The sequence below is a fragment of the Rhinatrema bivittatum genome, chromosome 7 (genome assembly GCF_901001135.1).
Source record: "Rhinatrema bivittatum chromosome 7, aRhiBiv1.1, whole genome shotgun sequence".
NCBI classification, from domain to species: Eukaryota; Metazoa; Chordata; class Amphibia; order Gymnophiona; family Rhinatrematidae; genus Rhinatrema; species Rhinatrema bivittatum.
This window is the reverse complement of record NC_042621.1, coordinates 305,742,181-305,756,074: the sequence shown is the minus strand read 5'-3', so window position 1 is coordinate 305,756,074 and position 13,894 is coordinate 305,742,181. Positions and strand designations below refer to the sequence as shown.

The 13,894-nt window shown below is 47.3% G+C and overlaps 1 protein-coding gene across 1 annotated transcript in view; it reads right to left on the bottom strand.

Annotated features, from left to right (window-relative positions):
* Nucleotides 1-13,894, bottom strand: part of LOC115096037 (phosphatidylinositide phosphatase SAC2-like) — a 127,514-nt gene that overhangs the window by 99,500 nt on the left and 14,120 nt on the right. Inside the window, exons 4-6 of the mRNA XM_029610524.1 lie at nt 8,958-9,137; nt 7,103-7,170; nt 6,516-6,640 (exon numbers count right to left, since the gene is read on the bottom strand). Of these exons, the coding sequence (XP_029466384.1) occupies nt 6,516-6,640; nt 7,103-7,170; nt 8,958-9,137 (373 nt within the window). The remainder of the gene's footprint in view (nt 1-6,515; nt 6,641-7,102; nt 7,171-8,957; nt 9,138-13,894) is intronic.

The window sequence follows — 13,894 nt, the reverse complement described above, 5'->3', positions numbered from 1 at the left end:
TTGAGAGGCGATCCTGAAATGCCCTGAGAGCACATCTTATTGCTCGAAGCTCCAGGAAATTTATTTGGTGTTTGGCTTCCTCTGGAGACCAAGAACCGTGTGTCTGCAGATTGGCCACATGGGCTCCCCAGCCGAGGTTGGAAGCATCGGTGGTGAGAGTTATTTGAGGGTCTGGAGCCTGAAAGGGCAAGCCTTGGAGGAGATTGGCCTGATGCCTCCACCAGGCAAGAGACTGACGGAGTGAGACAGTTACGTGGACCATGGTCGACAGGGGCTGAACGCTCTAAGTCCATTGCGAACGTAGAGTCCACATCATGACTCTCGTGGCCAATCGTGCCATTGGTGTGACCTGTACTGAGGACGCCATGTGTCCCAGAAGGATGAGAAAGTGACAAGCAGTCACAAATTGCTGAGACTGCAGCTGGTGTGCAAGAGAACGAGAGTGAGTGCTCACTGTCGAGGCAGAAAAGCCTTTGCCCAAGGTGTCCAAGTCTGTCCCAATGAACGACAAGGTTTGAGATGGGACTAAGTAGGATTTGTCGTAGTTGACGAGAAATCCTAATGAAATTAGAGTGTGTAAGGTTAGATTGAGGGACAACAGAGCAGCTTGCTGAGTGGGAGCCCTGATTAACCAGTCATCTAGATAGGGGTAGACGTGAACACCTTGGGTCCTGAGGAAGGCTGCAACTCCCAAGAGGCATTCTGTGAAGACTCGTGGCGCATATGCTAGGCCGAATGGAAGCATTCGGTATTGATAGTGCTTGGGGCCTACTAGAAACCTCAGGTATTTGCGATGAGATGGAGTTATCGCAATATGAGTGTATGCGTCCTGGAGGTCCAGAGAGCAGAGCCAGTCTCCTCTTTGTAAAAGAGGAAGAAGCGAGCCTAAGGTTACCATCTTGAACTTCTCTCACTGGAGGTACTTGTTGAGGGCCCGTAGGTCCAGGATAGGACGAACGCCTCCCGATTTTTTGGGGATTAGGAAGTACCGGGAATAGAACCCTAGGCCGTGCTGAGAGTAGGGTATGGGTTCTATTGCTTTGGACTGGAGAAGGAGGGAGACCTCTTGATCCAGAAGGATGGAGCAATCGGATGTTCTCCACATCGGTAGAGGTGGGGAGTCCGGTGGTACGGAGAGAAAGTTCAAATGATAACCCTGAGCAATTATCACCAGTACCCATTGGTCTGAGGTGATTGAGTGCCATATGTTGTGGAAGTGGCACAATAGACATCCCACTGGTATGTGAGGCAGTGGAATCTGGCTGCTGCTCTCTAGGTGGAAGTCAAAAAACTGAAGCAGGCCCTGGTTGAGGAGCTGCTTGTGGCTTTTGTTTGTGTGTTTGACGAGATTGTGCTTTTTGAAAAAGTCTCGTGGCACGTGATCTGGTTGGTGGTGGGTAGGACTTCTTCAGGCGGAAGGAGGACTTTTTAGAGTCCTTTCTGAAGGGCTGTTTAGAAGAATAGTCAGAAGGCATCAGAGAGAGCTGTCTTAGGGTCTCATGATTGTTCTTAAGTTCCGCCACTGTTCGCTGAATCTGTTCGCCAAACAGATTGTCCCCCATACAGGGCAGGTCGGATAGCCTGTCTTGTACTTCAGGGCGAAGGTCGGAAGACTTGAGCCAGGCCCATCTTCTTGCCGAAATAGCGGCTGCAGATACCCTAGTGGCAGTGTCAAAGATATCATAGGATGATCTGATCTCATGCTTGCCTGCCTCAAAACCCTTGTTTACTAGGGTTTGAAGCTGATCTTGGAATTGTTGAGGCAGGGTATCTGAGAAGTCTTGTATCTGCTTAAAAATGACCCTATTATATTGGGTCGTATAGAGCTGATAGGCAGCAATCCGGGAGATGAGCACTGAGCCTTGGAATACCCGGCGGCCAATGGCATCTAAAAACATCTGTTCTTTGCCCGGGGAAGAGGTATGAGGCTTTGATCTCTTTGCTCTTTTTTGTGCAGATTCAACAACTACAGATTGGTGATCCAATTGAGTTTTCTGAAAGCCTGGAGCTGACTGCGCCAAATAGGTAGTGTCAGCCTTTCTGTGCACTGGAGCAATGGAGCCAGGATGTTCCCAGTTCTTCTTGAGGAGCTCCAGAAGAACCTGGTGAATAGGGATGGAGGTTATTTCCTTGGGAGCATCCAGGAATTGGAGCAACTCCATCATCTGATGTCTGTCATCCTGTTCAGTCTACAACTGGAAGGAAACAAATTCAGACATTTCCTTCACAAAATTTATAAAGGAGAGGTCCTCTGGAAGAGAATGTTTCCTACTTTCAGTGGGTGAAGGTGGTGAAGGTAAATCATGGGTGGCTGGCGAGGAATCATCAGTCCAGGTAGCATAAGGATCAGCACCTGTCCCTCTAGGAACTAGAGGGGGACGGGGTGGTGAGCTACCTGAAGGTCCTGGTCTAGGCTCTGAAGGAATCTGAGGAATTATCAGAGGCACCGGCATAGGCATCGAGGGTGTCGATAGATGGCTCGGTGGCGCCGGACGTATCGGCACTGATGGTTGGATCAGTGGCGAGGGACGTATCAGCATCGATGGCTGAGGCAGGACTCCGGATGGAGGGATGCGGAACGGTGTTTCTCCTCCCGATGACAGAGTAAGTGGAGAGGGCACCGGAGCAAGCAGCAATGAGCTCTTCCATCCTGGATAGCAGCGGTGCCAATGCTGCCGGAATCGGGTCAGTGCTCGGTTCCACAATTGGTACCGGTGTCGGAGGAACCTGGAGTCTTTGCATCGCCTTGTCGATGGCCTCCTGAACCATCCGGTCCAGTTCTTCTCGGAGACCTGGAGCAAGCAGCCCCGGCTCCGGAACAGAAGGAGGCAGAGGCATAGCCGGAGGGACCTCCGTTAAAGGCGGAGTCACGGCTCCCGATCCCCTGTCCTGTGAGGGTTGCCTCGGTGACCTGGTCGCCGAAAAGGTCTGTGCCTTTTCTGGACGGGGTTTTTTCGACGGTGGCTAGGACGATGGCGAGGTCGATGACTTCGCTCTCTCGATGGTCCGAGGCTTACGATGTCGATGGCGATGTTTCTCTCTGCGATCCCCTCGGTCCTGAGGGGGAATAGAAGGTGTCGAAGGCCGAGATGTCGATGCCGGACGGTCACCGGCCAGTGGTCGATACTGGCGCAAAGTTGACGGTGCCGGTTCCAACGACGTCGATGCAACAGATGGAGTCGGGGTTTAGTACGGAAGAGAAGTTCCATCTTCTCCATTCTGGCCTTGCGACCTTTTGGTGTCATTAAGGCACATTTGATGCAGGTTAGGACATCATACTCTCGTCCAAGACACATTACACAGACTTTATGAGGGTCTGTGATAGACATGGTGCGAGTACAGTCCGGGCACCGATGGAACCCCGATGACATGGCCATAGAAAAATTTGAGCCGCGGTACAGTCGACGGCCAGTAGGCAAGGGCCAAACTCGACGGTAATAGACAGAAAACGGGTAAAAGCTTACCGGAGTACCACGGCTTGAAAAAAATTAGAGGGACGGACCCCTGTGGGGCAAATACATTTTTAGTAATTCCTTGAGGAAAATTCCTGTCAGGAATCTCTGCAGAGCTCCTTTACTGCAAGGCTACTGCTGCACGGAAAAAAGAAGACTGAAGGGGGACCCCTGCTGGCTGCAGGGTTAGTGCCATGCTGAGCATGCCCAGTAGGGGACAGTCAAAGTTCTGGAAACTTTAACAGAATTTTTCTGTGATTAGGCTCCATTCTGTGATGTCACCCATGTGTGAGGACTACCATCCTGCTTGTCCTGTGAGAAATTATATTTACATGCACTGCTGAGGTGCCTACCAGAAAACCCTGCAAAAATGCAAGAGATGCTTGGAATCTATATGGTATTAGGCCTATTGTAATGTATCTTGGGCATGAGCATGTCCCTCAGAGAGCCAAACAGCAACAACCCTACCTATGAAAGTTAATACTACAAATATTACACTAGGCCTAAAATAGTAATAAAACCCCCTATTAGGAAAACAGAATAATCCAAGCTGCTATAAATCCCTACATACAAACTACACACTAATGGAATAACTCACTTCAGTCATACATCCAAAATACAGATAGACCCTCAAATATACAGAATAAAGAGAGCATTCAGTGTAAATAGAAATGAACAGACAAAAACTGAACTGGAAACCGCAACAAGCCAAATTCTGTATGCACTGCAACAATGGAAAAACAGAAGTATTACCTTTCCTTATAAAACAAAATTAGTAAAACCATACTAATAAAAAGAATAATTCAAAACAATTAATGAATAGAACATTCAATAATTAAAAACTCATATTATTTTATTTATTTATTTTATTTAAAGCTTTTCTATACCGGCATTCATGATACAATCATATCATGCCGGTTTACATATAACAAGGGGTGCAATAACTTTCTTTTAACCAGTGTCGAGGAAGTAAAAAGTTACAATATAACAAGGTTGTTGAAACTGGGAAGGAAAGAGACAGGGAAAGACAAGAATTATATAATCTTTACAGAGGTAGCATATACAAATATACAAATCTTCACCAATAAAATATTTCAAAATAGACATATCAAATAACACCCAACAATTAAAATAAGGATTTTTAAAACTTCACTATTATTCATACCTTGGAACTTTTGATTTCCAAATGCCCTGAAATTGTCATGGATTAGAAGACAAAGTAACTGGGGTAATTGTGCACACACATGCTCTCTCTCTCACTCTCCCACCCACAAGCGCACATGCTCTCTCTTACTCTCACCCACAAGCGCACATGCTCTCTCTTACTCTCACCCACAAGCGCACATGCTCTCTCTTACTCTCACCCACAAGCGCACATGCTCTCTCTCTCTCACCCACAAGCGCACATGATCTCTCTCTCTCTCACACACACACATGGGAGCCACATCTTTAAAAGGCTACAAAACAGGATGGCGTTGCTCCAGAGGGTGGCTACTAAAATGGTCACTGGTTTTCATTCTAAAGCATATGGGGATAGGACTTAAAGACCTAAACATGTATATCCTGGAGGAAAGGCAAGATAGTGGAGATATGATAGAGACATAAGGGGCTCTAGAACAAGGTATCATGCGATGAGGTTGAAAGGGGATAGACTCAGGAAATATTTCTTTACAGAGAGGGTGGTGGATGTGTGCAACGGCCTCCCAGTGGAAGTGGTAGACACAAAAACAGTATCTGAATTTAAGAAAGCTTGGGATAAATACAGGGGATCTCTCTAAGGAAGTGATGAGAAGTATAATGCTAAATTAACTGGATCCATAGGCAGACTGGATGAGCCATATGGTTTTTCTCTGTTTCTATATACCTGCAAGGTGGCTCCTAGATTTTTCGGCTGGCTCCTAGATCCAAAAACAATTCATCAATTACAAATCTAAGTAAAAAAGTCAGATGTATGCTCCCCAATGTCAGAAATTCCCACAAGAACAAGAGAACATATAATATCTTCCAGACATCCTCTACTACTACCCAAACTATTTAAAAACATATCTCCTTCTTAACCACTACCAGATGTCAGAAAAATGTCTTTCCGCTTTCAAAGAGTACGATGGCTGATAAAGACCACAAAGCCCATCTGGTTTCTACTAAATTTTCCTTTCCTGCTGTAATATCATAGAACTGACATCAGACTAATTTAATTTGATTATATTCCACCTTTTGTGACAACGTACATTACACATTCAGGTACCAGAGATATTTTCCCCTGACTTACAATCTAAGGGGATTATGTACTAAGGTTTTCTCCCATTTTGTGTCTATGGGAGAATACTTAGTAAATTTGAGCCTAAATTTGTACCTGAGGCGATGGAAGGTAAAGTGACTTGCTCACGGTCACAAGGAGCAGCAGTTGGATTTGAACCCTGGTTTGCAGCCTGCTACTCCTCCACGCCATCACTTTCACCACAGTGAAGTGTCCTCTGTGTTTATCTGAGGTCATCTTATTCCTAACACTGTTTTCACTTCCACCACACGAATGCTCCACGTTCACCACCAAAACAGCCACAGGTTTATGACCAATTCCACTGCAAAATCTAATGGTTTTCAGCATTGGCAGTCCACAAATTAATATCCACAGAGGATGCGGAGGAAAGGGGGGAAAAAAAGAGCAAATTCAGTGTGTCAGAAACTTCTGCCAAGACTACATGATCACACTGTAAAAAGCAAGCCCCAGCCACTGAAGCAAAACATCTCAGTTCCCACCCAAGATTCAGACACTGCGCCATACGCTCTCTCTGGATAAATGGCCTTCTGTATTTGCCCAGAGGCCAGTTCTCGCCATTATCTTACAGCAGAATATAAAACGTTTAGTTTTGGGTGAGCAGCTAGTCAATTAACAAGTCAGAGTGGCTCCATTATTTATTTATTTGGAACTGACTATACAAGATAAAGCCATGAGATTTTCAGTTCTTCCCTTCCGAAGTGGAACCTGGAATACTAAAAGCACTACAACATTTGCAAGCAAGTCCTATGTTGCTAACATTTTGCTTTAATGGAAATGCTTCTTACCAATGCTCGTGAAAATCAAAGGACACATAGGTAAGATTTGGGTTGTTTAGCAGTAACACTTGTCTCAGATATGCATCCCCAATAATCTTCTCCCTTCCTGTCTGGTCTACCAAGTTAATCAGCACCTGCTCAAGATAGATTGGAGACAGAAAACCAAGTTAACAGGTATTTTGAGGGTAAAGCATTTCATTGTCAACCGCAGGGCACCCTTGACCCACTTTTTTTTTTTTTTTTAAAGAGTACATATTCAGTAACTAATAACATAACATTGCTAGAGTTTCTAGTAGAAAGATACATATGGATACCATTGCACTTTTCAAACCTGTAACTGAAGGACGTTAATATTAGAAATAAGCAAATAAGAGGTAACAAGGAAAACACTTCCCACTTCAGTACACATGCAAGTACAGACTAGAGCTCAAGGTTTCAACTGTAAGTGCATGGTGCCCACAGTCTATTCAAGACAGCTGGAGGGTGCATTAAGCAAGCCCCTGGCTGTGTGGCCTTAAAACTAGAAAACGCCCATCAAGACAGTTGCACAAATTTGCGTGAAAGAATACCTACCGGGTACAGGCCACAAAACTCACCTGCTTCTTGTACATTTTTAGCTCTTCTTCAAAATGGGCACAGAAGTAAGGCCTGGTCTCCTCCTCACCTGGAGAGCAGAAAGTCACCAATTTACAGTATGCACACGTTACTGGGAGACAAAGCTCATGATATTTACTGTTTGCTTCTCTGCAATTTGGAGCTTGCAGTATTTGTGGAAAAAATATGAGACAAAGAGCTGTGTCTTGGCTAAAAATTCTTACAAATTGGAAATTATTTGAAGCACAGATGGCTTTACAATAGTGTCCAAACTGATACATTTCACACGTGTTGTAAAACTGATACACGTTTTACTGTAATTAGGGGCCCCAGAAATGTGAGTTTGAGGCGTTTTCAGTTCCATTTCATGACATTTGTATTATTTTTAGCCAGGAAGTTCCATGATTTCCAAATATAGTACACTTTCAGATTTCATATTTTTATCTTGCAAAAGGGAAATTGCCAACGGTGCCGTATTCCAGCCCAACTCTCCAGGAGCAGCAGCATTCAGCTCTTCTGTCCGCTGCAGGACCTGCTCCATAGATCCCTGACAACAGGAGCGGTGCCGCAAGATTGTAGAAGAGCGGTGATAAGTCCCGCTTCACAAGAGTGGGAGCAGGGAGGAGCCTGGAAACTACAGGCCTGTTAAGCCTCACCTCGGTGATGGGAAAATTAATGGAGACTCTGCTGAAGGAAAGGATAGTGACTTCTCTATAATCCGGTGAGTTCCTATTTATTTATTTTACATTGGGGGTATGGGGTACTAGCTAATAGCCTCATCAACATGGCATTTACATGTGATGAGCGCTATTAGCTACATGCTGATTTAGACGTGCATTTTGGACTCGCTGATCTCCCCCTACTGCATCAGGGGTTATAGATGCCTGTCTAAAACACATCCAATGCGGGTTAACCTGTCCACTAGCCTGAGCACACAATATTGCATCAGCCTATATATTCCCTATAGACACAGAATGGGAGAAAACCTTTAATAAACCCAGCCCCTTAGATTGCAAACCCTCTGGGGACTTAGAAATACCCACAGTACCTGAATGCTTATCCACTATGAAGTGGCTGACTGGTCCGATTTCGGAGCGGCCTCTAAGGAAACTTTTCCTTCTACCCCCCCGCACCTTCCCCTCCCTAACCCACCCCCCCGGCCCTATCTAACCCTTCCCCCTAACTTTGTTGGCAAAGTTACGCCTGCCAGAGGCCTGCGTAACTGCGCGCGCCAGCAAGCTGCTGGCGCACCATCATGCTGCTGGCGCGCCATCACCCAACCCGGGGGCTGGTCCGGAGGCCTCGACCATGCCCCCGGGCCGGCGCCACGCCCCCCGAACACCCTGAAAATCACGCCGCTCACTCGGCACGCCCTCGACATGGCCCCCTTGCGAAGTCCCGGGACTTACGCGCGCCCCAGGGCTTGCGCTCAGCGCGCACAGGGGGGGTTTTAAAAGGATTACGCGCGTAACCCTTTTAAAATCCGGCCGTTAATGAACAGAGAGGTATGAACTTAATTTAATACTGGTTTGCAAGCAATCTGACAAACATACATAAATCCCAGATTTGCAGAGTCAATTCAAACCTTCTTTTAAAGAAAACTCTGAAGAAATTTTGGCAGATCTACTTCAGATTTTCTGTAAATCCAAAGCAGATTTTTGATATTTGCTTTGCATTTTTCAAATGTCCATCACGGACCTTCCCAGTGGATCTGGTATAATGTGAAATTTCCAAACCTGAACCAGGGTGAAATCCACATATCCCTGTTTATGGAAACCTTTAGCCTTTGGAAGCTGGCGTTAATAAAAGAGAGGTGCCTTCTGGTCAGATGTGTTTGATAGAATTGAGCATACTTGCCTTTATCCAGCCGTGGTCGCGGATTGTAACGATATCCAACCTGGCTCCAGAACACGGGTACTGAGCCACGGGTCTGAATGAAGGACAGCGTGTGACTGTGGACGTGGATCAGCTGCTCCGTTTCTACACAATTTGCAACACTGCCGTTCTTATCCACCCCTCGGCGCTTGTAACGCATACCTGAAAACAGCAAGCCACACACCTGTGACTTCACTATCCAGCTCTCACTTATGGGGAAAAATCCAGATGGGGAAAGAATGTCATGTCTGCCTGAGAAAGTGGACAATAGCCACCTGCCCGCTGAGCATGTGAGGTTGGCTGTCAGGAAAGACACTGCAGAGCTTGGGCACTGAGCGCTCCCATCAATCCTTACACCTTGATGGTACCAACACAATTTAGAAGATTATGTTATTCAGCCCAAAGGCAGTGGGAGGGGGGGGGGGGGGGGGGAAGGACTGAGCACATTATAAAAATGAGGTGTGCATATCCTGGAAGATAGCAAATGTTGCTTACCTGTAACAGGTGTTCTCACAGGACGGCAGGATGTTAGTCCTCACATATGGGTGACATCATCAGGATGGAGCCCAATCATGGAAAACTGTCAAAGTTTCCAGAACTTTGACTGGCCCCTACTGGGCATGCCCAGCATGGCACTAACCCTGCAGCCAGCAGGGGTCCCCCCTTCAGTCTTATTTTATAGCTACAGGCAGTGCCGAAAAAATAAAACAACAAAGCGTTACGAACCCAACACCGCGGGGCGGCGGGCGGGTTTCTTGAGGACTAACATCCTGCTGTCCTGTGAGAACACCTGTTACAGGTAAGCAACATTTGCTTTCTCACAGGACAAGCAGGATGGTGGTCCTCACATATGGGTGAGTACCAAGCTGAGGATGCCTGAACATGCACCAAATGTACCCAACAGCGTGCAACAGGCACAACAACTGGGGTGGAATTTGGTAGAGGGCATCCGGAACCCCACCGGGCAGGCGGAAGGGTGTTGGTACGTCACGTTGGAAACAGGTTACGCAGGACAGATTGGCCGAAGATGTAATCTTGTCTTCCGGCTTTGTCCAAGCAATAGTGGGCTGCGAAAGTGTGGAGTGAGCTCCAGGTGGCAGCCTTGCAAATGTCAGGAAGCGGCACCGATCGTAGGTGTGCTACTGAAGTCGCCATGGCCCTCACAGAGTGTGCTTTAACACGGTCGTGAAAAGGAATGCCTGCTTGCTGATAGCAAAAAGATATGCAGTCCGCCAATCAGGAGGAGAGAGTCTGCTTACCCACAGGTTGCCCTAATTTGTTGGGATGGAAGGAGACGAATAGCTGAGTGCTCTTCCTGTTGGCAACTGTACGGTCTAGGTAGAATGCTAGAGCCCGTTTACAGTCGAGGGTATGCAGAGCCTGTTCTCCTGGATTGGAATGGGGCCTGGGAAAGAAGGTAGGTAGTATAATGAATTGATTAATGTGAAACTCCGAAACTACCTTAGGTAAGAATTTAGGGTGAGTGCGGAGTACCGCCCGGTCCGGCAGGAGTTTAGTGTAAGGCGGATAGGTAACTAGGGCCTGTAATTCACTAACCCTGCAAGCTGAAGTGATAGCTAGAAGGAAAATCACCTTCCATGTGAGATATTTTAGGTCACAGGAGTGAAGAGGCTCAAATGGAGGTTTCATGAGCCGACCAAGAACCAGATTAAGGTCCCAAGAAGGGGCTGGAGGCCATAAGGGTGGCTTGATATGAAGCAAGCCTTTAAGAAAATGTGTTACGAGGGGTTGTACCGATATAGGGACATCCCCGACACCTTTATGGAAGGCAGCTACCGCACTGACATGCTTTCTGAGTGAGGAAGTCTTTAGACCGGATTCCGATAAATGCCAGAGATAGTCCAAAAATCTCGGGGTTGGACAGGAAAAGGGATCAAGGGACTGTGAAGAACACCATGATGTATACCTTTTCCATTTATAGGAATAAGACTTTCTTGTGGAAGGCTTCCGTGAAGCAATGAGGACACGAGAAACCGAATCTGAAAGGTTAAGTGGCTGAAGGATTAACCTTTCAACATCCATGCCGTCAGGGACAAGGCCTGAAGATTGGGATGGCGTAGACATCCCTCGTTCTGAGTGATCAGAAGCGGGTCCTTTCCCAAGGGAATGTGCCTGCGGATGGAGAGATCCTGGAGTATTGGAAACCACACTTGGCGTGGCCAGTGAGGTGCTATCAGGATCATGGTTCCCTTGTCCTGTTGGAGCTTCACGAGAGTCTTCAAGAGAAGAGGAAGTGGAGGGAATGCGTAAAGCAGGCCGGCTGCCCACGAGAGGGAGAATGCATCTCTGGGCTGAGAGCGCTCGCTCCGAATGAGGGAGCAGAAATTGTCTACTTTGTGGTTCTGAGGGGACGCAAAGAGGTCTATTTGGGGATATCCCCATTGCTGGAAGAGAGAGGTCGCTACTGAGGGATCGAGCGACCACTCGTGCGGTTGGAAGACACGACTCAGTTTGTCCGCCAAGACATTGTCCATTCCCGGCAAGTAGGTGGCCCTGAGGTACATCAAGTGGGAGAGCGCTTCCGCCCAAATCTGAGCGGCCTGACACAGAAGGAAGGAGCCTTTGCCTCCCTGTTTGTTTATGTACCACATGGCCACCTGGTTGTCCGTCTGAATCAGGATGACGTGATTTGATAGGTAATCCTGAAAAGCTCTGAGAGCATATCGCATTGCTCGAAGTCCAGGAAATTTATCTGGTGTTTGGACTCCTCTTGAGACCAAGATCCTTGTGTCTGTAGATCGTTTACACGAGCTCCCCAGCCGAGGTTGGAAGCATCAGTGGTGAGAATGAGTTGAGGATCTGGTAGATGAAAAGGCAGACCCTGGAGGAGATTGTTCTGATCTTTCCACCAGGCGAGAGACAGACTGAGTGCATCGGTGATGTGGACAATGGTTGAGAGAGGCTGAGTCGCTTGAGTCCATTGTGACCGTAGAGTCCAATGCATGACTCTCATGGCCAGGCGGGCCATTGGAGTGAGATGGACTGAGGACGCCATGTGTCCGTGAAGGACAAGGAATTGCCGAGCAGTTGCTGTATACTGAGACTGCAACTGGTGAGCGAGAGACACGAGGGTTTGTACTCGTTGAGGTAGGAAGGCTTTTGCCTGTAAGGTGTCCAAGTCTGCCCCAATGAAAGACAAGGTTTGAGATGAGACTAAATAGGATTTCTCGTAATTGATGAGAAATCCTAGAGAAATTAGAGTGTGTAGGGGGTCAAATCCAGGGATGATCGAGCTGCTTGCTGGGCTGGGGCCCTGATTATCCAGTTGTCTAGACAGGGGTAAACGTGAACACCTTCTTTCCTGAGAAAGGCCACAACAACTACGAGACATTTGGTAAAGACTCGTGGTGCCGATGCTAGGCCGAATGGAAGCACCCGGTATTGATAGTGCTTTGGGCCTACTAAAAACCGGAGGTACTTGCGATGAGCTGGAGCTATCGCAATGTGGGTGTATGCGTCCTGGAGGTCTAGAGAGCAGAGTCAGTCTCCTCTTTGTAGAAGAGGTAGAAGTGAGCCCAAGGTTACCATTTTGAACTTTTCCCGCAGGAGGTACTTGTTGAGGGCACGTAGGTCCAGAATCGGACGAAGGCCCCCGGATTTTCTGGGAATCAAAAAGTACCGGAAATAGAACCCTAGGCCTTGCTGCAAAAGAGGAACGGGTTCTATTGCTCTTAACTGGAGAAGAAGGGAAACCTCCTGCTCCAGAAGGATCGAGTGGTCGGATACTCCCCACACTTGTAGCGGTGGGGAGTCTGATGGGACAGCAAGAAAATTCAGATGGTAACCCTGAGCAATGATTGCCAGCACCCATTGGTCGGTTGTGATTGTTTGCCACATTCCATGAAAGTGGCATAGTCGACCTCCCACCAGTATGCTTGGCAAAGGAATTAGGCTGCTGCTCTCCAAGTGAAAGTCAAAAGCCTGAAGCAGGCCCCGGCTGGAGAGCTGCTTGTGACTTTTGCTTGCGAGGCTGGGATTTATGGTAAGTCCTTGTCACTCGGGTCCTTGTCAGTGGAGGATAGTACTTCCTTGGCCGGAAGAATGACTTCTTAGGGTCCTTCCTGGAGGGCTGTCTAGACGGGAAGTCAGAAGGTATCGATGAGAGCTGTTTGAGAGTCTCATGATGATCCTTTAACTCAGCCACTATATGCCGAATCTGTTCACCAAATAGATTGTCACCAATACAGGGCAGGTCGGAGAGCCTTGTCTTGTACTTCTGGGCGAAGGTCCGAAGACTTGAGCCAGGCCCAACGCCATGCCGAAATGGCAGTTGCAGACATTCTAGTGGAGGTGTCGAAGATATCGTAAGCTGTTCTTATCTCATGCTTTCCTGCTTCAAAGCCCTTATTGACAAGGGTTTGAAGATGTTCTTGGAATTGGTCAGGCAGGGTTTCAGAGAAGTCCTGTATTTGCTTAAAGATGACCCTATTATATTGGGTCATGTACAGCTGATAAGAAGCAATTCTAGAGATGAGCATGGCCCCTTGGAACACTCGTCGACCAATATTGTCTAGGAACTTGTGTTCCTTGACAGGAGGGGTAGAGGAGTGTGGCTTCGTTCTTTTTGCTTTCTTCTGAGCTGACTCTACCACAACTGAGTGGTGGTCAAGCTGAGAGCTTTAAAAGCCCGGGGCTGACTGTACTAGATAAGTAGTGTCAGCTTTCCTGTGTACTGGGGCTATGGATCCAGGATTTTCCCAGTTGTTTTGAGGAGGTCAAGAAGAACTTGATGAATGGGAATAGAGGTGATCACTCTGGGGGCATCCAGGAATTGGAGAAGCTCCATCATCTGGTGCCTATCATCTTGCTCCGTCTGAAGCTGAAAAGGGACCAGCTCAGATATTTCCTTCACAAAATTAATGAAAGAGAGGTCCTCTGGAGGAGAACGCTTTCTACTT